Consider the following 25020-nt stretch of genomic DNA (forward strand, 5'->3'; position numbering starts at 1 on the left):
CCCCATAAAACATAGCGTGAACAGCTCACAGCAGATTACTGCAGTCTTAGAGCAACCTCTGTTCACACTCTGAAGTAGAATATCCCTGTTGCTAGGGGTGAAGGGGGGCCACTGGTTTCACTCACTTGCGATCACAAAATGGGAGCTAGGGGAGGATTGCTTAACATACAGGTCTGAGCACAGAGCAAGGGAGAAATTAGAAGGGAAAAACAGATAGTCACTGGAATCAGAGCGAAAGAAACTAGAGATTTTGGACTGCAAATCCCACAATTCAACAGGTTTAATGAAAACAGTCATGGGCAAGTAAAAACCACAAATGAAAACACAAAACAGGTGAGAAATTATGCAATCACGTGCAGGTCAAAAGTACAACTTTTAAACTAACATCCACAAGCAAAATAGTAAAAAAAAAACAACAACAAAAAAATGCAATAACAGGGAAAATCGTTTTTTTTAATTATAGGAAAGAGACAGCACCAATCTGCCACCTTTACCACCTCCTGTTTGGTTCACTGAAATCTTTAATGCAGCATGGAAGAAAAAGAAAACACCAAAAAAACCACACAAAAAACACAAACAGTAATGCTAGTTGGTTGGACCCAGACAAATTGTTTCTAGGAGTGTACTAGGCCAAGTCCACTCCAGGTATATGGCTTTCGTATGTTTCTTGAGCTGAGTAATGGTTAGTTAGAATCCAAATTGAGGATAAAAATAAATTGCTGCCACTCTCAAGTGGTGAACCTTTGCTTATTTCTCACTGGTTGAAAACAAATGCATTATAAACATATCTATTGCAGAACTGTGTGCCTGTCATGTCGAGCTTGGTCATAAAGCATGAGATTACAATATTGGAGGAAACATGTATTTTAGAACATACCTTCATTGGCTTCACTGCAGATTTAGGCAAATTTTGTTTCTGAGAAGGGCGAAGAATTGATGGTCTCCCCGTTTGCTGAGGTGCAGCAAAACTGAAGTCACACACATCTACCGCTAAATTTACGTCACAATTTTCATCGTTTGTAGTCCAACTCATTCTAAAAAGTGGAAAGAGGACAAAAAGGAGGAGTCACGATGGAGTCACGAAGCAGCTGCACTGAGAGATAAGAGTGGAGAACTGGTGTATTTATTTGCCTGTAGAGATTAGTTAAAATGTACATTTTTTTGCGATATTTACTATCGAAAAATAAAACATTTGTTGAGGTATACAGTCACAGAAATAGTACAATAAAAAACAAAACAATCTTCAACCAGTAGACCTTATGAATCAAGTACAAAACACTTAATACCGTAGTAGAAAATGGGCCAGTGCTTATGCAAGCGTGCAATCATTGGTTATGTAAATGAATGAAGTAGGTTAAGATAATGCCTCACGGAAATGCTTCTCTTAAATCCTGCTTGGTTGAAAACCCAAACAAACAGAAGGCCGAGAATATTTCAAATGACTGGCTGAAGAATAGAAAAGGAGTAAATGAGAGTCAATGCCAGGTGGCTGAGAGAATAAATTTAAATATGAATTCAAATACATTTCAACCAACACGTTGGAGCAGCGTAATATTGGCTTCTCCCTTACACATCACAAATACGCAATACATACATGCACTTTGCATTGTACATTTTGTGTGTTCTGACATTATTAATGTAAAGTGTTTTACTCTAACTCAGTACTGAAGAACATTCACTGTATAACTAGATATTCACATAGTGTGCCTTAAGAGCATTAACTGACAAATGTATGCCCTAGGTATTTAATAATACATCTTCACACTATGAAGCTGTATTTGCAATTGAAATGAGAAAGATTGACATGACCTGTGTACTAATTTGTTATAATATATGCATTGATAAGATAAGTTATTGGTCTCATTTACCCATGTGCATTCAAGTATTTTACTATTACGCCAAATGTAATATGAAACTAATGTACCGATATTTTCATTTATTTCTACTTGTATGTGCACACATTAATTATGCCCCATTGATTTAACACGTTAAATTACCATGACTAGGCCTGCATTACTTTCTGCATAAATGCTGCTTTTTCATTTCTATTTGGTTTTATTTCCTTGCAGGTCCATTCAAGGACATAGTTTGCTAGTTTGATAATATATGCAAGACTGTATTAGTCAGTAGCGGCCCGTAGTGGGGCCGCGGGCAGGGTGGGGGTAGTAAACTATGAATTACGGCCGATTAGAGGTAAGTAAACATTAATAAAACTAAATTTTGTTGCGCGTGCTGCATCGCCAAATGCGATGCAAGCAACTAAATTAGTTTTATTTATTTATAGGTTTACTTACCTCTAATCTGTCGTAATCCATAGTTTACTAACCCCCACCCTGCCCCACTTCAGCGCCCGGAAGCACTCCCACCACAGGACGCTACTGGTATTAGCGTTAGAGCCTGAGAGAAGGACCTTGACTAGGGAACATGGAGAGCCAGAGCGTCAACTGAAAGTTTTATTCATCAATGTTGCGAGGAGCCGCAGCTATCCAAGGACAATGTCGTTCCCAGGTTTGACTGGGGGAAATCAGTGAATGTCACAGATTATAATGTGAGAATGGAGTCTCTGATGACGTGGGTGTTACTCTGAAGATTTGGATATGAACTAGTGTTTCCACAGTTAGGTGCGAGATGACTATCCTTTGGAGTTGGAGAGGTGCAGACCTCCATGCTTTTCCCCCTTTGACTTCTTGCATAAGTGCAGAACACTCATTCCCTTGTCCCTAGAAGAGTCGTGACCGATCTTATGCAATTCTGATATCTTTCCTGCATTTCTTTCACTTTTTTATCCCTTTGGATTTCCAACCTTTATTGGTTCAGGCTCTAAATTAGTTGACTTTAGACTTTACTCACGTTTAGTCGTAAGAATCGGAGACTATTCTCCGAGAACCAAGTCCTTTTACTGGTATTCTCGATAGAAGTGACTGAAATACTTGTTGGTCTTATCTTGATGTGCCTAAACTTTTTTATAAGAGTAGGTTATCCAGTTTTTATTCTGAATCTTTATAGCATGGTATTGAGATATATCCATCTTAACCTGAGCTAATTTGCAATAAAACCCTTTAACTTTATCCATTGGTTCTTGGTCCCTAATGTGTGACCATATGGGTTGTATTTCATTTTCCTATACATTGCGTAGACCTGGGGTCTCCAAACTTATAAGTAATTATGCTCCATGGAAATCATCCTAAGCTACTATTATTATCCAGTGTTAAGAGTGACTGCATTAGACAAGAATAATTTAGTGTTGAACATATGCAAGATCAGCTCAGTAGCGATCACCAGTGTAGGGCTGCCAGCAGTAATGTAAAAAAGGCCTTATCAATCTGTAGCGTCTCTTCATGGATAATGCATAACAGTATAATGCCACTGGCACCAAGGTAATATTAATGAATACTCTCCAATGTTGTATAATTAATCAGTCAAATATTAAGTATATTTTGGAAAGTAGGACTTCTTAAAATACACACATTCATCCCGAAAACCTACTTTTCCATTTTGATATAAATATATTAATTCAACAAAGTAAATGCTTCTAATTTATTAGGCTGGGCCGCATAAAGGAGAGCTACCCACAAGCAGCTGGAGAGCTTCTGGTTGAAGAAGCCTGGTGTAGACAGTGGCTTACTCTCAAATACTGCTGCCATCTGTACTCTGTACCAGTGCTATTCTTCCATGCATCGCTTCATACAACAGACTGACCCCACTGTCACTAGCTGACCTTGTTCCACAAGGGAAGCCCTTCATACCAGAAGTGGACATCTGTACATGAACAAGTAAATCTCATTTGGAAGGAGGAAATCATCTGCTCTTTAGCATCCGAGATCTGTCACTAAAGGGCATGCCATGTAAAGCAGCTTTTGTCAAAGTTCTTTGGTAGTATGATATATGTGGCGATGCTCGGAACCAGCCTTCCTCCACTGCCCACCGATATTCAAGATCTGCTTCATGTAATGCTGTTGGCAGAAGGGGACCTTCCTATGATGCTTGGTGATCTTGCACTTAAGTATTATGCATGGTTCACCATAATGACAACGTTCAGCCATTAGTGTGCCATTACACAATCAAAGCCAGATCTGCTGTTCCAAGCAGTGACCTTCGCAATCTTAAAGACACATCTCTGCTGTATCCTCCTACCAAGCATGCTTTGTACAACACAAAATTATGCAGACAGGATGTCAATGCAACTGCCTGGGTGCATTATACAAGTGATTGTTCACGTAAGTGGGGCCACTAGGTGACTATTCCTGAATCCGAGAAAAAGATTCAGTCCAGTACTAGGATTATTAAAATTAAACTACACCACCAAATGCTTAATATCAATCAAGGAACGGACAGCAATTCAGTGTCAGCCACAGTAATTTTGGTGTGACCTTCAGGTCTCAGAACCAGGCTCAGGACCTCAAAGTCAAAAGGACAGGCTATGGCCTCAGGAAGAAAGATGATTAACATGAGCTAGCCTATTATAACACCAGATACCACCAAACCTCGATTGGGTCATTCCAGACAGGGATACACAACCATTTCCCATGCAGGAGGCATTCCAGTCACAGACAAGGTCCAAGTGAACCTCTACTCTCTAGTTCCCCTCTGACTAATCCATGCTCCTTCTGGGATGTTCCTGAGGTTCTTCAGAATGACAGTGCCAACTAAATATGGCTATTGTTTCTATGGTAATTTCTTAGCCTGGCCACCGCTTTAAAAGTCGAATTAAGTTTGCTAAACCACAGTCTAAGGAAGGATCTCGGATGCCTTTTTAAAGGATTCTCTTTGCTCTGCTGCTGTGGAGATCTAGTCTTACATCAACATTGTTAAAACTGTTCTCATATCCTATGGGACTGTCCAGAGATTCAGGGGTTTTGGGAACACGTGGTGGGGGATGAGGTCCTGGGTAACGTCACTGCAGGTGCCCCTTGATGCTAAATGGTTGCTACTAGTAGTGGAAGGGGAGGAGAACTGTCCAGGATATCTGAAAATATGGTTTACAATGGTGGCTGGGTTGCAAAACGCAATATCGCAAGGAATTGGGTGCATCAACTTCCCCCTACTGTTCTAGATTGGTAGTGGGGCATTGAAACTTGTCATGGGAGGCGATATATCGGAGCTGTGGTAGCCCCAGAAAATGGGACAAGATATGGGAGTCCTGCAGAGACTTCAGGGGAGCTAGGCTGGAGTCCGGTTTGGAGGGAATAGCGGAGGCCATGTGATTGTATTGTGCTATGTATGCTATCTGATTTGTGAACCAAGGCAGCGCCAATGATGTATTGATTCCAGTGGGATTGCTCAAATGAGGAGTGTGTCGGTACCATGTTATATTATATGCACAACTGTGATTCTCTTTCGCTTACCCTGTAAAATGAGTGTTGCTTCAATAAAAAGAATTTACAACACAAAAATGTTTTTTGAAACTGAAGGATAGAGCCTTGGATACCAACCTAGGCTTTAGGGTTGCACCAAAAATTCAGAAATCTTTTTCCTTAAAAATGTGCATTGCAAATATATAAAACCGCCATTTGACGTACACAGCACTTAAACATGTCTCAACACCCAACAATTGCTAAAAAGTGATTCCCTTCCAAGTTTACAATATGCCGGACCCTGCTTGTGGGGACACGTGGCAGACAGGAGCTATTAAGTTCCAAGCATGGGGGGTGGGTGTGTTTGTCGTCGTCACTCTGGTCCATCCCAAGTGTCTGTAATTTGCCAAGCACAGCACTTCGGGTAGTCAGTCCAGTGCAACTTCTAAGGGAAGTAGTGTGTGGAGGGCTCAAGCTCAGAACTAGACAATGAACTAACACAACTTTAATATCTTACTCAGTGCTGGTTTTTTAGTAAATTAATGTATTTTAATTACACAGAAATATTAAATACTCCACAATTCAATCCAGCATACAGGGTGGTAACCAGATTACTATTTTCTTGTTGGTGTAACACTCCTTATCGAGCCACCCCCTTTTCTCCATGGGGTCTAGCACCCGGGTGATCCTAGTAGGTTCTTTCACCCAGCAAGACATATGCAGAAGTATAAATAATGTTTGGCTGCAGTGAATATCTCTCTCACATCAACTGGACAGTCACTGTTTACTCAGAATCATACTCATGAAGTCACAGTGGAGGAGGAAATAAGTCTTCAGTTTCCTGTGACTTCTTCACAATATGCTCAGACATTAAGACCCGCAACAGGCAGAGGCCTGCATGGATAGCGTGTAGGTTCAGCTGTGGCCACAGAAGGAGTGAGGCATAGCTCACGTATGCCCCCCGAGTGTGGCATCTTTGGATTGATTGGAGTCACTCTGCGGCTCTTGGCACCACTATGCGGGTACCCCTGGCAGTTGCAGCCCACTTTCTGGGCTGATGTTCAACACAGCAGTTGCAGCCCTAACCTGGGCCGATACACAGTAACAGCTCGACCTTCGCCAGTACACACATCAAGGTATATGCAGTCCACCGTAGACAGATACATAGACACTAGTGATTCAAGGCAGGGATGGCAGAGACTGGAGACCCTCAGCTAGATGTGTATCCACTGCTTCAGACTGCAGAACTGGTTTGGGGTGGTCTCCCTTCAAAATGCCCTCACGCTGCACTCCAGACAGCTTTTATGCAGTGATGCTTCTCATTGAGGAAGTCTTTTGACTGCAGCATTCACAACATAACCACAATGAAGTGTGAGGCTATCATCAGCCTCAAGGTAACTCAGGGACAGACAAAAGGGCTGACCTAGACCCGTCCTCAACTTTCAAACACACGGCAGTTCAACCCATTACCCTAACAATTAACCAAATGGCAATGCTCAGAAATAGCTCAGCAGTCCCCTGCTAATAAGTTCTTGATAGAATTTCGAAAGTTAGCTCAGTTTCATCCTCACTTCAGTGTCTGGACCACTGTCAAGCAAAGGAATGCATGCAATACAGTCACACCAGGCTAAAACATGAAATGTCCCAAAAGAAATCACACTAATGTAGGTAATCAGAACTACACACAAAATACTAGTGCTACACGAGTGCTGCATGAACGCACAGAGGACGTCAGCACAAAGTTCTGGGTTTTTAACGTAACCACGGGCGCTTAAACGAGACCAAAAGCCTACACTGTCATGTCAAGCACTCTAAGGAAATGCAGAAGACTTAAACCTCAGCCTGCACCATCGACCGTGCTTCCAGCACAAAAATCGGTACACATTGTCAAAACTGAACAATTTGATGCTACTTTTAAGGGTCCCCATATTGCTCCCCAATTAAATGCAAATACATGCTTTAGTTGAAAAAATGATTGCTCACGGTTTGCTTTCATAATAAAGTGTACATAGAAAAGCAACTCGAAAAAACTGCTAAACAATTGGATGACTAAATACCATTTATGAGGTGGTTAGTATAACAGGTTTAATGCACGCCATAAACAAAAGTGTAAAAACCATCATCGTCAACAAAAACAAAAAAATACAGGGGTTAATTTCTTAACTACATTCACAAAATTTCACACATATGCCCTTATCCTTGTATTAGTGCAGATGTAAAACTTTCAGGAATTCACAAGTTTACAGAAAGTAGGCCTAGAAACCAGATCCCTAGCAAAGTTTAAGTACTTATCTTTATTTCGGCCGATTTGACCATCAAAGATATACAATAAGAACACATTTGAAACATTATAAAACCGTCGAAAATAAACAGCAAACACATATTGTACAATGTAAAATCGTTCCACCCTAAGAAATAAGTACTACTAGAGTGAAAACAGATAAAAGACCATACATTTAAAATTGTTAAACTTAAAATTAGGTGGGCACCTGCGACTTTAGAATACGGGTGAGAGTATGCCAGACATTTGTAAGAAATTTAGCTAGTGCAAACACAGTTGGACCCGAAACATCAGTTTTTAAAATTCTATACATCGGGAGATACTCCCTACAACCAAAGTTTCTAATGAGTGGTAGGAGCCAATATTTCCTGGCGGCCTTGTAAGTTGGACAAAACAGGACCACATGTAAATCGCTTTCCTCAGCACAAGTGCATGCCGGGCATTGCTTGGTAGAGGGCGGTGTGGACCAGGAGCTAGTATAGGATCGCAGAGGCAGTGTGCCATATCTCCATTGGAGAAATAGCTTCCTGGCCAGCACGGGGGACATAGCGTCCAGGACCCTCTCCAGCCTGTATGAATCCTTGCTTTGCGTGAATACAGATGTTAATGACCCCTCACCCTGACAGTCTAAGGCCATAGCTAGTTTCTGCTCATGGTAAGCGTTGGCCAAAGCTCTTCGTGGGATCTTTAGTGAGGCATTAGCTGGATCGGACCACAGGTCGGGGAGCCCCAGTCTCACACAGGACTCTTGTATATATTTTATCCAGGGGATCTGTAAAGCTTTGGGGTGGGTTAGAAACTCCCTCAGTTCCGCCCTGTAAGTAGAAAGTTCTTCACTACTCCATAGCCTTCGCCAGAAGACTATGGGTCTGAGACCTAATTCATCTGCTATTGGTCTCAGTCCCAGATCCATCCTCAAGGGGAGGAGCGGAGTGCTAGACGGGAGTGCAACTATCTGTCTAATAAAATTATTCTCGGTTATAGACAAACTGCGGGAGGATGTATGACCCCACAGTTCCGCCCCATACATAATAGCACCCCTGCCATGTGCCTTGTAGATCTGAATGAGCGGCCCCAGCGGACGATATGTGGAACTTTTCATCATCCGAGCAATGCCCCCAGTGGTCTGCACTAATTTAAGATTAGCCCTAGTCTGGTGTGTTCCCCAGGACATGGTTTCATTCAACGTTACACCAAGGTATTCAAAGGTGGAGACTCTCTCTAAACGTGATGATCCCAGTAGGGTTTTCAGGCGTGATCTTTGGGTTGGGTTCAGGACCATGAACTTAGTTTTTGCAGCATTGATTTCTAACCCCCTATCTGTGCAGAAGGCCACAAAAGAATCAAGGATCCTCTGTATCCCCATGGGGGTTTTGGACAGCAGCAGGGTATCATCTGCAAACATGATTGCAGGCACCCTGCTGCCGTTCAACCTTGGGGCGTCAGTGTATTCAGTGCCGTTGAGATGGGCGATTACCCCGTTGACAAAGAGGCAGAACACGGTCGGTGCCAATACACAACCCTGTCTAACCCCCCTGTCAACGGGGAATCTGTCCGTCAGTTCCCCAAGTTTCCCGCACCTGACCCGGGCATAGTTGTTATGGTGCAGTCTTTGTAAAATTATCAGGATATCCGGGGGGACCCCCATCTCGGCCAGAACACTCCAAAGTTTCCCTCTGGGCACCAGGTCGAAGGCGGCCCTCAGATCCACAAATATAGTGTATAAGCTGCCACCTTCGAATATCGCTGCCCTCCAGTAGATAATGTTCAGACGAAAAACCTGGTCAACTGTAGAGACTCCCTTCCTGAAGCCCGCCTGGTACGGACTAAGGGCGCCCGTCTCTTCCGCCCAGTCCTGAAGCCGGTTCAACAGTATCCTGCCAAACAGCTTCTGTGACACATCAATTAAACTGATTGGTCTGTAATTGGCTGGGAGCAGGGGCGAGCCCTTTTTAAATATAGGAACCACCTCTGCCCCCAGCCAAGTACTCGGAATTTCCATGCCTTGCAGAACTCCATTAAACACAGCAGCAAGGTAGGGGGCCCAAACATCGGGCTCCTGCTTAAACAGGTCCCCGGGGAGGCCATCCAGTCCTGGCGCCTTTCCCGATGTCAGTCCTGCTATTGATGCCTTAACGTCCCCCACTGTTATCAAATCCCCGTCATACTCAGCCAATCCATTACCGATGTCAATCATGGTTTCTCCCAGCTCAGAACTATAGAGAGACTGGAAGTGTGCCTGCCACACCCCTGCTGCAATATTTAGCTCTATTGCCGAGTGGAGGCTCCCCGACCCCCCATTTACTACTCTCCAAAACATTCGGTGGTCTCTTGTTGTGAGGGAACTAGTGAGCTCCTCCCATTGGTTCTCCTCCCATTCAATTTTAGCATGGGCGACTAGTTTTTTGTATGCCCGTCTACTTTCTCGTAGCTTCTCTCCACCTAATCCCTCCTTGATGCTTCTGAGGAGTTCTCCCTTTGCCTTCCTGCAGGCTGTATTATACCATGAGGATATGTGTTGCTGCCCCCTCCTCAAATTCTGTACCTTACTAAAGAGCTCAGAGGCCGCTCCCTTTTAAGGTCCTCGTGAGCCTGATATAATTTATCATGAGAATCTTTGTTGCCCACGCCATTAGCTAGATCTCCCACTTTTTCCAAGATAGGAATTAGTCCTGCGTAGAGCCTCGGGAGTTTCACTTGGCTCGTGGCTAGTTTTTCCCACCTGATTCTTCTCCTGTTACCCAGTAGAAGTTCAGGTTTGTTCTCCTCCTTAGTTGTTATAGAGACTTCTAGACCGGGGTGGATGAGATCAAGTTCAAGTGCGTTGTGATCACTATCTAGTCTCTCAGTGACCCTAAAGTCCAGGATAGATGACCAGTTCACTATCTGTACAAGGGCGTAGTCCAAGCGGGACTCTCTCCCTACTCTGTTATACGTAGTTTTGCTTGGTACATCAGACTTGATACGCCCATTGCAGGCTCCGATTCCATGCTTTAGGGTGAGGGCAGTGATCTGCAGTGCTACAGGTGTCCATGCCTTCGGGGGAGGTGCTACTACAGAAGGTACTGACCACCTGGACTCTTCTTCCATGGGGAATCCCTCTAAGAGACCAGCCAGCGGCTCGAAATGAGAATTTAGATCCCCTCCCACTACATAGGGTATATCTCTTGGCATTTCAGATAGATAAACTGAGAGCTCATCTATGGTGGAAGATTCTCTCGAAACTCCCACTGGCCTGGAGTAGATATTTATCAAGGCAAGTTTCGCTAGGTTCGGCCAGGCCAATAGAAACACTAGGATGTCGTCTGATGGCACCGGTAAGCATGAAGCCTGACAACCTAGGTGGGATGCCACCCAGGTTGTGAGTCCACCTGAAGGGCGGCCCTTGCCCTCCCACCTAGCCGGATGGAAAATGACAGGTAGCCCTGGTGCCTATGTTCTTCCCTTGCCCAAGTCTCCTGGAACATACAAACATCCCCAGACTCGATATAAGTTACCCAGTCTTGAGTGTCCAGCTTATTGGCTAGACCGGCCACATTCCACCAGATTAGTCTCAGGTGCGCCGGAGCAACAGCGGGGGGGATTGCAGAGGTAGAAATGAGGGGGGAGCCAATGCCAGATGCTACACCAATTACTACATCAGGACCGTTGTCAAAGGTAAGTCCAGTTGGATCAGAAGGTTCACTGAAACCGTTATCCGAGGTCACAGGATTGAAGTCAGGGTTTGAGGACAGTCAATCAACCCCATCCAGTCCACTCAGACAATTAAAACGATTGTAGTCCAAAAAGGGTGTCTCCGGAGGTCGGTAGACTGGGCGTGCAGCATATCCCCTATATCTGGGTCTGCGTTCAACCCTTGTCCAATTACCTTGTGACAGATCATGGTGCATGCGAATAGGGGGGGAAGAAGAAAGAGACTGGCAGAGTCTGTATGGTAGAATCCAGTGATCTATTTGACCCAGCGCAAATATGTGATACTGTCCCAGGGTCTCGGAAAGTCACCATGATGCAGTCCCATATTATTGATTTTCTCGTCTCCCCCAACCATGGTACCCTTCTCACCATGATGATCTCGTTGTTGAGATGGGCTGGGAGAGGTCTGTTCCAGTTCAGCCATTTGATGATTTTCCTCTTGAGTGAGTGGAAGTTCTCACTTTCGCCCATTTCGAGAGGGGGAGCACCCGCCAAAACCACCATAAGGCTATTAGCCTCCGGCGGCAAGTCGGGTCTCCGTGGTCTGGGAGCGGGCTTACCAGGGGAGCAATACTAGCATTAGGTGGGTCCCCAGGATTTGTGCCAGGTGCTGAACTGTGGGAAGCTGGGCCTACTGTCTGTGGAGGTAAGGTGTTAGAAATGTTAAATGGAATTGGAACTGGATTAGCCATGAGTGGCTGCAAAAGGGGGACGGCAACGGCACCCAAAGGGGGTCCCGCGTTGGTAGGAGGGTTTTGAATATTGAGGGAGGTTCCTATTGGTGGATTGGACTCGGTGGTTCTACTCTGTTTGCTGGCCGAGGTTTTCAGGCTGGTTAGGGTTGCCTCTAAGATGGTAAGCCTGATCTCTACTGTCTTCAAACTCTCGCTAATGGGCAGCAGGAGTGATCTAAGTAGAAATTCTATGTTCCCCAAAGAAGTGACAGGGGGTAATATATTAAGTGGGTTGTCCCCGTGGTCGCTGGTGGAAGCAGTGATAATGGTATTAGTACCCTTAGGAGGAGTAGCATTATGCACATTCACTATAGGCCTGTCAGACGTAGGTACGGACTTATGTATTTTTCCAAAGTCAGAATGGGGGATCTTGGTCTTCCCCTGCCCACCCCTCAACTTCCTTCTGCGCTGGTTTGGTGGTGGGCCATGCACCTCTGCCACGACAATTTGCTTTGGCTTATTTTTCCTGGTTTTAACTACGGGGCGTTTGGGTGACTAAATCGACAGCCATACTGCTGGAAATTGGGAGTGGGATGACGTCCGTGGTCTGTTCAGGGAATGAGCCAGGGTTGGGAATGCTATCCCGTAATAATAGGGGGACGCCTTCTTGGGATAATGGATCCTGGCTACCATTAAGGGAACCTTCCTCTTGGGAGATAGGATAGGGAATTATGTCACTAAGGGGCCTATTTTTCATATGTTCAATAGAGCGGCGGCGCTCTGCCCTACGTTTCTCCAAAGAGCTTTCCTTTCCCCCGTCACCCTTTGCCGATTTGAAATAATTGTCCAGAGTCCCGGTGTTACCTCCCCCCGCCTTCACTGGAGTTCCGCCTAGGCCCGGTGATGGCATGTCCAGAACCTATATCAAAATCCAACTGGGATCAAGGAAGTACAGGCGAAAGATAGTGGGCCCAGCCCAGCCTCCTTAGGCCCCTGACGGACACAGACGGTCCCGCCCTTGTCCCGGGCTTATCCCCGGGCGCTCCCGCGACGCGGGGGTTGCTGTTTGAATTTATAGGAGGAGAGTTAAGCTGTAAGTGGGGCGGGGCTTGCAGGGAGAGCGGCCAGGTGGCAGGTGGCGCAGGTTAACAGGACTGCTGGGAAACGTAGTCCTGTCCCGCCGCTCGCAGCCCTGCACTCACCCAGTCCCTCGCAGGTGATGTCCACAGCTCTGCACCCAGGCGGCTGACGCGCCGCAGCGGGACCCGCGAAGCGGGTTCCGCAAGAAGTGGTGGTGAGTCCCAGGAAAATCCAACAGCGAAGAGCAAAGTCAAACGAGGTGTCCCTCGTTAAATTTCCAATTTGGTTTCAGCAACTATACAGATTCCATTTACCCATTCGCTTATTTGAAAATCTGCTGAGAAAGTGCAAGTTCACTTTGCTTACATTCCCAGTTTTCTCACCAACATGTGGTGGGGCTTTAATCCTACCTTTATAGCGAGTAAATGTCCAACATTTTTAGGTCGAGCTATTTATAGCTCTGAACTATTGTGTTTGACTTGGCCCTTCTGGCAGGTTCACCCCTAATCTTTTTGCTTTTAGTATGTGATCTGTGTTAGTGATTTTTGGTCTCTGCGCACTTTTTCCCTGTGTCCCAGAGTAAAGTGCATGTGTGTAGTGAGGCTGGCCTGCCCTCCCATAGGAATGCATGGGGAATGTGTGTGTCCATGTTAATTCCTGATGTGTGAGGAGTGCAGGCTCGAGGATGGTATATGCAAACTCATGAGATTGAATGCTGCGCAATGATGTATGCGGCGTGTATGTGTCTAGTGGGGAAGTGCCCCTTCTAGACATTGGTGTGTGTGTGTGCAGGGAGTGTGCTGGCATGTGATTGGCTGGAGGTGGCTGTTGAGCCTGGCTCCAGGAGTCTGGATGGGTCTGCCCGGTGGTGAGTGGAGAGATTAGCATGAGTGATGTGAGGGAGGGGTGCACCTGGGTCCTGAATAGGGCTGGGCTTTCCCCACACAATGCAGGCTCCGCCCCCTGTGGTGTGTCTAATGACCCTAGCCCTGCCAGTGAATAGAGTGAGGGGCTGAGCACATCAAGAGTGCTCACAAACCAGCTGCGACTTGTTTTTCCCCTCACCCTGAAGCCAGACAAAGGACGTTACAGTATAAAAAGGGGCTGTGTCCCCTTACAATTTGTTCTATTCCAGGATCCTGTCGGAGGGGGGCTGTTGCTGCTGCTGGGAGCCAGGAGGACCGCCACTTGGACTGCTTCCCTGCCTGGAGGCCCAGTGAGCTTGCTCTGGGCCCAGCCTTGACCCCCCCCCCCACACCCCCCTGCCTGCCTCCAGACCTTGGCTGGAGCTCTATCTTGCTTGTAGCGCTGGGAGCGCTTTATTCTTACCCCTACCGCTTGGGATCGCTTTATTTTACTTATTGCGCTTTTCTCTTGTCCTTCAGCGCTGGGGAGTGCTGTGATTCCTTGCCTAGCACTGAGAGCGCTTTTCTTTGTCCCTAGTGCTTGAGAGCGCTTCACTTGCTCTTTGCCGGTGCCCACCCGGCATTTGACCCATTTTGGCCAATTTCGTACCCCTGGCAGGTGCCCACCCCGCCAGGGACCTGGTGCCGTCCTTGTGTGCCCGAGCGAGTGCCCACCTTGCCTTATATTTTAATTGAAGAGGGAGCCTACCCCTCGTGTGTCTCCCTGCATTACCGCCGCAGCCCGGGGCAGCCGAAAATCCCCGCCTGGCCCGCGACCAGGAAGTCAGGCAGGCCGGAGGCGGGACCGAGGGACAACAGGAAGTCTCCGTGCTTTCCCCGGGGATCCCAGGAGGAGGGAGAGCCCCGGAGTGCAGTAGCAGAGAGGCAGCCGCTAGCGAAGCTCCCGTCGGGAGTGGAGAGCCCCGCCAGCCTCAATAAGCCGGAGGAGCAGCCCCAGAGAGGAGTCCTGCAGCGAGCCGGTAAGTGTAAGTGATCGCAGAGGAGAGGGGGGCGTCGGGGTACATTGCAGGTGCCCGCCCCACCCCTCCCCTCAGGAGCAAAGGCCGCAGTTGTGTTCGAGCCCCGAGAGGCTCGCGGGTGCGCAGTAGTGTTTGAGCCCCCATTGTTGTGCGGAGCCCCGAGAGGCTCAAGGCGGCCCAGTATTGCGAAGCCCCGAGAGGCTCCAGGCTCCGTGGTTGCTGAGAGCCCACAAGGGAGGGCTCCGGGGGCATACTTTGTTTCCGAGTCCACAGAGGAGCGACTGCCCACAGAATTGGGCCATATTTATATTTACGAGCCTGCGAGGCTCGAGGGGGCATTCTTGTTCTCAGGGCCCTCAAGGCTCCACGCCCGCACTTTGTCATTTAGAGCCCCGAGAGGCTCAGGTGCCACAGCTGTTGTTGAGGAGCCCAGAGAGGCTCCAGGCATACAGTGTTCGAGCCCAGAAAGGCTCAGGGGGCCATTCTGTTTATTTAGAGCCACAAGGCTTTTGGGGACACAGTCAGTTGGTTAGAGCCCCGAGGCTCCCACACTGTGTTTGGCCCCATTGTTGTTCTTGAGCCCACGAGGCTCCAACGTTGGCCCCATCATTGCCTTTCAGCTGCCCAGCACTTAGTGGGCAGTTGCCACGTTTAGGCTTGTGTTCTTGGCTGCCTGCGCAGCCTGCCCTGCCATTTTGGACTAATGGCATTTCAGCCCTTGCGATGCCAGTTGGCCTGAGGGACAGTTCTAGTGTAGTGCCTATGTGCATCATGAGCAATTTGTGTTTTACTTGCTAATGTGATTTCTGCACAATTGTTATTACCTACACCTCTGAATGTTTTTATGCATCATGTGTTTTGCTTCTTTCCATTTGCTATGTGTTTGAGGCTTAGGTGATTGTTTTTCCTTCCATAGGTCCTCCTAGTAAGGTCCTGGTTCCCTGCGGGATTTTCCTAAGGTGGTTAGGGTGGCGTAGGAGGTACTTACCCTTTACCAGTAATTACTGGTTGTGTGCTACATGTACTATTTTGATGCTACAGTTATTATAGGTTCTATGTGCTAAGTGTTATACCTACAAGTTTTATTACTCCTACAAAGTGCTAATTACAACAAGTGCTAGTTCTAGAAGTGCATACCCCTGAAAGTGGTCCAGGTGGCCCTGTCCAGTACATAATGCCCTGTAAATTCTGCCCGTGCCTGTTGGCACATTGTAAAGTGTGTGTTTTTATCTAATGTGTTTTGTTATAATACAAAGGCTATTTTTTTTATATAACCTTGTGTGGAGTTTCCTTTGTGGTGGGCCTTGGGTGTTGTTGCTGGGTGCGCGTGCAAAAGCTTAACACATCGCCTCCGAGATTAGCCTTGCTGCTCGCGTCACGTTACCTAGAGGGTGAGCAGGGTTTATCTTGGTGTGTAACTCCCTTGCCCTGACTTAGGAATGGTGATCTCTGACTGACTTTGGTGCAAGCCCTGGTCAGCTGTTTCTAAAATATTGTAGTTGAAACAATCCTCTTGAAAAAGCGAACTTCTCCTATTGCATGTTGTCTACTGAAGCGTGAAGCTTCGCCAGGAGCGCGCTATGCTCGTTCCCTCCCACTCGCTTGCTCCCCCGCCCTCCCCACCAGACTTGAAAGGAAGCCTCGCACACCAACATTTGTCTCTCACACCACCAGACATCAAAGGCTGCTGCTCCCCCGCCCACCCACCCCCCACAGCAATGCACATATGCTCTCGCCTCCCGTCTCTCCCCCCTCTCTCTCACGCTCTCTTTTTCCCCTCCTCTCATTAACTCTCCATCACACACTTGCTTAGGTTTACTCTCCCTCCTTCCCCCCTCCCATATCCTCTACCTCCATGCCCGTGGCCTCTCAATAATGCCCACTTATCTTCCCTTGGCCTGCTGCTTCTTAATCGAGTGCGCTTAATTTACCTCTGATTTTTGCTCACTCGCCCTTTCTCTCTCTCTCTCTCTCTCCCTCTTCACAGCCCTCTCTCTCTCTCTCTCATCAATCTTCCGCTGTCTCTCAGTCTTGTTAATAACACATGCTGCTGTTTTCTTTCTACCCTCCTTTTCTCTTCTCTCATTTTCTTCTCCCCTTCTATGTTTTCTCTCCCTCGCTAGTCGCTACACCCTTCACCACCTTTCTTTTTTTCCTTCATCTCATCTTTCATTCTCTGTCTCGTTCTCTTTCCCTCGTCTCTCTTTCCTTCCCCTTCCATTTGTGTAATTTCCTCCGGTTTCTTTTGGTCTTGTTTGTGGTTTTTTTTTTTTAGACATGGAAAAATTAAGTGATTTGCCTAGAATCACAGGGTGCTGTTCAGTTTCAAAATCCACGGCTCTGGCGTAAGACATCCTACGCTTTTATGCAAGAGAGCAGAATCTACTACAGATTAGACAGGGACAATTTCCACTTGGCTATGATTTCTGTCGCTAGCTTTCCATTTTTTTCTCCCATGCAATTCGATTTGAGAATGCTTTGACAATGCCAGAGCAGAAATGAGCACCATCTGTCTGGTTTCTGGGGACACTAGGGGGTTTACTATTGTGGTGGTTCGAGTTTTGATGTATGGTTAATTGCAGATGGAACGGGGGGTTGCTGGGCTATCGGAGGGTCTCGCTCCTCCTCAGCTTTACTTCTTGTAGCTTAGTTTAGATGTGGGGGCAACAGGCACACTGCGAGTTGGGGTGTCTCTATAGTCATAAGCAGGGGTGCAGGGTGGAGGGGTACTGCAACGGGTTGTTGGGGGGGGTCTTGGTCTTCAGGTTACTGTTTTCGCAAGGCGCTATATTGCAAGGCATTTTCATTGACTTGCTGAACTCAACGCGGGTTGGGTCTTCTTTCTCTTTCATGATGGGGGTAGGGGTGGAGGTTGATGAGCTGGAATGTTAACGGGTTGGGGGACAAGATTAAACGCGGGGTGATATTGCAACTTTTAAAACGACATTCCCCTGATGTTGTTCTACTTCAGGAGACCCAATTGGTAGGAAATACATGTCATGCCATGAACAGGAAGGGATATCGTCTTGTGGCACACGCTGGGTTCTCTTCCGGGTCCCGGGGGGTTGGAATCCTTATTAAGAACTCTCTCCCGCTTGAGGTGGACTCTACGATCCTTGATGAAAGGGGGCGCTATGTGGCTGTGTTGGGACGGTGGGAGGGCTGCACGCTTTCCCTGGTGTCTATTTATGTTCCTCCTGGCCTGCAGTCTACAACCTTCGCTGACCTGGGACGGGTTCTACTCGATCTCCCTGGGGGGGTTTTAATTCTAGGTGGTGATTTTAATGCGGTGGTTCCCGGCATGCTGGATAGACATCCACCTAGGGATCTCAGGGGGGCTCACAGCTGGCTGCCTGACTTCATTGACACAATAGGCCTGGTGGACTGCTACACTCTACTCAGCGGCAGTATAAGTTTCATTCGGGCGCCCATGGTAGTCTCTCCAGAATTGATTATGTTTTGGTGCCGGCTGCACAAGCGTCCTATGTTGCGGAGGTCAGGCATATGGCTCGGGGTATGTCTGATAACTCCCCGCTGTGGCTTCGGTTTGAATTAGCGCAGAGCTACGGGGAAGGATAGCCCCTATTAACCCTTGGTGTCTTCGAAATCCTAAGACTCGCAGTGAGCTTGTAAAGGCTTTGGATCATTATTTCCGTGAGAATGAGGGTTCGGTTTCTTCCCCAATATCGCTGTGGGAGGCTTTCAAGACTGTCCATAGAGGTCAAGCTCTCTCGTTAATTGCTGGAGTTAAGAAGTAGAAGGAGGAGGATGTGGTAAGGGTAGAGATGGAGATAGCTGATTTGGAACTGGACCTAGAACAAGGTGACCCGCTCTAGACTGCATGTCCTGCAATTGAACAGCTGGAATATAGAACGTTGGTAACGGATGGTGCGAAGGCCCTTAGTCGGGAACAGCAGGGGCTTCTATATGATGTTGGGGACAAGGCGGGCAAATTAATAGCATGGTTGGATAGGAAAGATAGAGCTAGTCGTGTGGTGCCTGAAATCGAGATGAGAGTGGGGTTCTGATCACTGACCCGCAAGAGATAGTGGCATGTTTCGCCGATCATTTTCACACTGTGTACTCTTCCATGTCGGATAGGCCGGAGGACGGCTCTTGCTTGCTGTTGAGAGATATTGCACTCCCGAGCCTTTCTGAGGCGGAACGAGACCTCATGGACTGTAAAATCACTGCGGATGAGGTAGCGTTAGCTATGCGTTCCCTACACTCGGGTAAAGCGATTGGTCCCAACGGTCTCCCTATTGAGCTTTACAAGCTTCGACCGGACAAGGTTGCTCCGTATTTAAAGAGACATGTTCCTGGAGTCCAGAGATCGTGGTCTCCTCCCCCGCGATCAGCGGTTGGCATCGATAGTGGTAATACATAAGGAAGGGAAACCAAGGAATAAGTGTGCTTCGTATCGACCAATTTCACTGTTAAATGCCGAACCTAAAATTCTGGCCAAGCTGCTGGCTAATAGACTGATCAAGGTCGTTAGTGAGCTGGTCCATCCGATCAGTCTGGTTTTATCCCGTACAGGAATACGGCGTTCAACCTAAGGCGTCTGCACGGGGCTCTCGCGAGGGCCACGACGCTGCACGAGCCAGCCATTTTGGCGTTGTTGGATGCCACTATGGCGTTCGATACGGTGGAATGGCCGTATTTATGGGAGGTGTTGGCTAAATTTGGCTTCGGTCGGATTTCATTAGCTGGGTGCGGCTTCTCTATGCGGACCCTCTCGCCCAGATAGTGGTTAATGGACGCGTCTCAGCGCCATTTTGTCTTGGGCGGGGTACTCGCCAGGGTTGCCCGCTGTCTCCTCTTTTGTTCACATTGGCCCTAGAGCCTCTCGCAGCTTGGATCCGTTGGGAGCCCTCAATGAGGGGTATTTATTGGTCTCCGCAGTTCGAAGATCGCATCTCATTATATGCGGATGACATCTTGCTTTACTTGACTTCTCCCAGGAAATCTTTGATAGTATTAATGTGATGTTTTGGCTTCCTTCGGTAGAAACTCTGGCTTGGTTATCAACTGGGCGAAATCCTATCTTGTTCTTTGTGGTGATGCTCCGATCCTACCGCGTAACTGCCCCATCCAGATAGCGCAAGAGGGGTTCAAATATCTCAGGATCTATGTTTCGATGGTCTCCGTGGTTCGATATGAAAAGAACCTTCTCCCTGCTTTGAGTCGGTTGAAGCTAGATGTTGCGGGCTGGCGGAAGCTCCCACTGTCACTGCTCTGGCGAGCAGCTCTTTTCAAGATGATGTCTCTCCCTCGTTTTCTATATGCCCTTCAGAACACACTTTATATTGTTCCAGCTAGTTACTTTCGTGTAGTTGAGGGTCTGCAAAGGAAATTGTTGTGGGATGGCAGACCTCGTATTGCGCTGGCCAAGTTAACGCTCCCGTGGTATGATGGGGGCATTGCTCTCCCAGACATTAAAAGATATTATTGGGTGTCGCAGTTAGGTGCCATCAACCACGGTATGTATGGCCCAGAGTTAAATCCTTGTTTCGCCATGAATAGGTGGCTACTTCCCGGCGGCAATAATTGCAGAGCGTTATATTCTAAATCTGTGGTAAAGACTGACGGGGCCAACGAGAACGACTGTACGGATCTGGCAAGATGCTACTAGTTCGTTAGGGTGGAAGGCTCGTTTGACCTTGGCAACCCCGCTTTTCGGCTCCGATAGGTTTGGTAAATTGTGGAACACTAAGGGGTTTGACAAGTGGGATCTCATTGGTATCTCCAAGGTGGGAGGCCTCTGGGTTAAGGGACAAGTGAAATTGTTTGCGGCCTTGCAGACTGAGTTTGAACTGGGAGCGACAGAGTACTTCCGTTATATTCAGGTCCGTCATGCACTAAGGTCAGTCTTCCCGGAAGGGGAGGAAATACCGGAATCTACCCCGTAGGAGGACCGTGTGTTGGATGGCCATATCCCAGATAGTACCATCTCCTTGGTGTATAAAAAACTGATTAACCACAGGGCGGACCAATACCGGAATCTACCCCATAGGAGGACCGTGTGTTGGATGGCCATATCCCAGATGGTACCATCTCCCTGGTGTATAAAAAACTGATTAACTACAGGGCGGACCTTCTGTCGCAATTACGAGATCAGTGTACCCGTGACGGCCTTGAGCTTGATGATGAAGACTGGCAATCGGCGATCTCCTCGCAGAAGGAGGTCGCGATTCCGGCAGGACTCCGATTAGTTCAGCTCAAGATATTACATAGGGTCTATGTCACGGGTCCCCATCTGGTCCGGATGGGTTTTTCCGAGGAGGGTCTGTGTCAACGGGGTTGTGGACAGCTGGGGACATTCCTCCACATTATCTGGGAGTGTCGGGAAGTCACTGACTATTGGAGTAGGATACACGAGGTGATGCAGGAGGTTACAGGTGTGGCTCTCTTGCGAGAGGCCAGGCGCTGCCTGTTGAATGTTTGGGAGCCCCCGGATCATAATGTGGCACAGACCCAGTGGGTGACTCTAGGGGCCATGATTGCTAAACGGAACATTGCACAGTTGTGGGGGTCCCAGAGGCCTCCTACTCTTGAGGTGTGGATGAAAAACATGGATTGGTGCATGTTCAGGGAAAAAACTGTATATTTGGCTCTGGGTCGCCCCCGAAAATGGAATAAGGTTTGGGGTCTCTGGAATAGATATAGAGGGGACATATGTGTACCACCAGTGACTGCAGTCCTTGATGTCCCGCTTTCCCCCTGACCCCTTATTGTTCTTGATTGCTTTCATGTTACTGCTGCATCCTCTTCTCCTGCCCCCATCAGTGCATTGCTTATTGTAATGTCTACTGAAATGTCGCACTGCCCTCGTACAGTCTATGCACTTTTGTATTTTGTTGATGTCTTGCTTTGTTTTTTCTTTTCTTCAATAAAAAGAAGAAAAAAAAAGACAATGCCAGAGCGTTTAAAAATTCACAAATAAAGGTATACTTTGCATCCGATTTTAACAGCCCTTTGATGCTGCTCCAAACTGGAAGGTATTTCACCTCTTCCTGCCTCCCTTGAGTTCTTATCAAGAAGTAGACCGCTTTGGAATTACGAAAGTGAAGGCTGATGTCCCCGTTCTGCTTGTACTCAGACAGGATGTTGAGACGCCTTCCGGGCTGCCTGGCTTCTTGTTATACACTCACTCACACTCCACCACTCCAACCACTCTCTCCACCAACACTCCAACCACTCTCTCCACCAACACTCCACCCTCCACCCAACGAAGCCACACCACCTCCACCCCACGCCGCCACACCACCCCCACCCAACGCCGCCACAGCATCACATCACTCAGCACCACTGAAGGCCACAGCATCACATCACTCAGCACCACTGAAGGCCACAGCATCACTCAGCACCACTGAAGGCCACAGCATCACTCAGCACCACTGAAGGCCACAGCATCACTCAGCACCACTGAAGGCCACAGCATCACTCAGCACCACTGAAGGCCACAGCATCCCCGTTCTGCTTGTACTCGGACAGGATGTTGAGACGCCTTCCGGGCTGCCTGGCTTCTTGTTATACACTCACTCACACTCCAACCACTCTCTCCACCAACACTCCAACCACTCTCTCCACCAACACTCCAACCACTCTCTCCACCAACACTCCAACCACTCTCTCCACCAACACTCCAACCACTCTCTCCACCAACACTCCAACCACTCTCTCCACCAACACTCCAACCACTCTCTCCACCAACACTCCAACCACTCTCTCCACCAACACTCCACCCTCCACCCAACGCCGCCACACCACCTCCACCCAACGCCGCCACACCACCTCCACCCAACGCCGCCACACCACCTCCACCCAACGCCGCCACACCACCTCCACCCAACGCCGCCACAGCATCACATCACTCAGCACCACTGAAGGCCACAGCATCACTCAGCACCACTGAAGGCCACAGCATCACTCAGCACCACTGAAGGCCACAGCATCACTCAGCACCACTGAAGGCCACAGCATCACTCAGCACCACTGAAGGCCACAGCATCACTCAGCACCACTGAAGGCCACAGCATCACTCTATGCAACCATTCAACAACAACTGGTTCTAATATGTTCTCTCAGTGTTTCAAGATTTATTACAAATGTCACAATAAGATGTTAATATTTGATTCTGTTCTTGGATTTTCATCACAATAAAATATATACTGAACATAATCTTCCCAAAAGTTATTTTAAAAAGTTTAAGCTATTGCCATTATAAACTACAATAACTTATTTAAGTATTAATTATTAAAAAAATAAAAGACATTGTTATTTTTAATATTAATACATCTAAGTCATGTAAATTATATACCATTACAAATGCTATAGGTGTCACGTTTGCGAAAGTTAAAACTATTGGCAATGTAAATGACAAAGCTATTCATTTCGCTATTTTCAAAACCAACACATAAATAAAATATTTGTCATTTAAAATATTAAACACTGCCGGGAGCTACGCCGCGAACCAAGATGGCCGCATAAGCTCCCGGCTCCGCCGACCTCTGCCGGCGGCTCGTCTATCCTGTCGTTTATCCTCTACCCACGCCCTGTGCCTGGATGTACGAAGGTTTCCTGATGCCAACGGTGCTTTCCCGGATTTCTTACCTTATTCAGCGACGAAGTTATGTCGTGTCCCATTCTTGGCCTACTCCCGAGCTGCCGCCGGGACCTCGATTTTAGAAACACCCGAGAGGGACCTGATCAACATCGGCTGTGGGACCGCGATTGTGGCCCGTCTACCAGGTTTGAATAATTCTTTCCGCTTGTGACTCTTGCCCTCGCTGATGGATGGTGCCGGAGAAGAGACACTGACATGCTGCGATCCTCCTGCACCGTGGCTGTGGGTTGTGTGCCTGACCCTCGTTTCCCGGTCCGGGGGCTGACGAGCTGCACCCCCGGCCGGTGTTTGTGCTGAGAGTGCCAGTTCGGGGCGCCCTTGTTGTTGCGGGCGCCAAATGTGTGCCCGGAGCCCGGCGATGTGGGCTGGAGATTGTGTCCCCCTCCGTCCTCTGGACCCCGGGATGGAGGGGATGGATGGCGCACATTCATTGAGATCCGTAATGGCGGCGATTGGGGCGCTCCGCTCGCAATTCACCGGCGCATGTGTCTCCCTGGCGGCGAAACTGGATGATGTCTGCTCGCGACCGGCCACGGACGCTGCAGCGCCTGCACAGAAGTCTGCGGTCCAGTCGAGCGATTTGACCTGCCATCTTCAGGAGCCCGAGCGGCAGCCCGACTTTGCTCCTTTGAGAGTCGGCCTCACTTTTCCTTCATCTGCTACAGTACATGGTCTTCCCTCTAAGCCTCCTATCCGATGCTGTATCGTCACTGGATGTCATGTTCTTCATTGCCGAGTCTCAGGGTCCCGTCGAAGGGGATTGCCATTTTCCTTTGTTCCGGCCCGTTTGCATAACGGATGCCGCCATTTTGTGACCGGACTTTGCTTCACCTTCACTGCCTTGGTCTGCCATGGACGCTTTGACTGCCTCTGGTCGGATGTGGCTTGGTCGGGATGTGCTCCGGAACGGATTCGCTCTGGTCAGGGCTGACTTTGACTTTGAGGTTTTCTTGCTCCTTGCCACTGCTTTGGACCATCTGAGACGCTCCCTTTGTTTGCAACTGTTATGACTTTGGCGATGGATCTCCTTGTGAGGCTTGCAGGGTTGACTTCTATTTCCCTGGGGTTGCTCCATTTACTTTTGCCGGGACTGCACCGAATACCTCACCGGGCCGGGAGTAGGATGGGGGGTGAGGGGGGTGGTTTCCTGGTGACTGTCCTCCCCGTGATACTGCTGACCGTTTTGCTTTGCTTGATGATGATTGTGCTATGGGGGGGGTCACCGCCGGCGGGGGGTATCAGGTGTCCGGGGGCCTGTTTGTTTTTCTCCTCCTCCGCTTCTTCTTATATTTTCCCTTCTGTGGGGCAGTTCTGGGGCGACAGGCACGCTGTTAGTGGGTTAGGCCGTAGCCAATACAGGGGTGCGGGGGGGATTTGTTATTTTAGTTTGTTTTGTTCTATGGTCCCTATCGCTCTTATCCGGCTTTGGGAGGGTTCTTTCCTCTTTAGTAGGGTTGGCTGTCTCTTGGTCTTACACCTTTTTT

At 48.1% G+C, this 25020-nt stretch overlaps 1 protein-coding gene across 4 annotated transcripts in view; it reads right to left on the reverse strand.

Moving 5' to 3' along the window:
* TACC3 (transforming acidic coiled-coil containing protein 3) overlaps positions 1–25020 on the reverse strand; it is a 534052-nt gene that overhangs the window by 501150 nt on the left and 7882 nt on the right. For all 4 annotated transcript variants that reach the window (XM_086964227.1, XM_086964225.1, XM_086964226.1 and 1 more), the window contains exon 2: positions 878–1034. In XM_086964227.1, coding sequence (XP_086820353.1) covers positions 878–1033 — 156 coding nt within the window. In that variant the 5' untranslated portion in view covers position 1034. The remainder of the gene's footprint in view (positions 1–877; positions 1035–25020) is intronic.

The sequence above is a fragment of the Lissotriton vulgaris genome, chromosome 3_2 (assembly GCF_964263255.1).
Source record: "Lissotriton vulgaris chromosome 3_2, aLisVul1.2, whole genome shotgun sequence".
Taxonomy (NCBI): Eukaryota; Metazoa; Chordata; class Amphibia; order Caudata; family Salamandridae; genus Lissotriton; species Lissotriton vulgaris.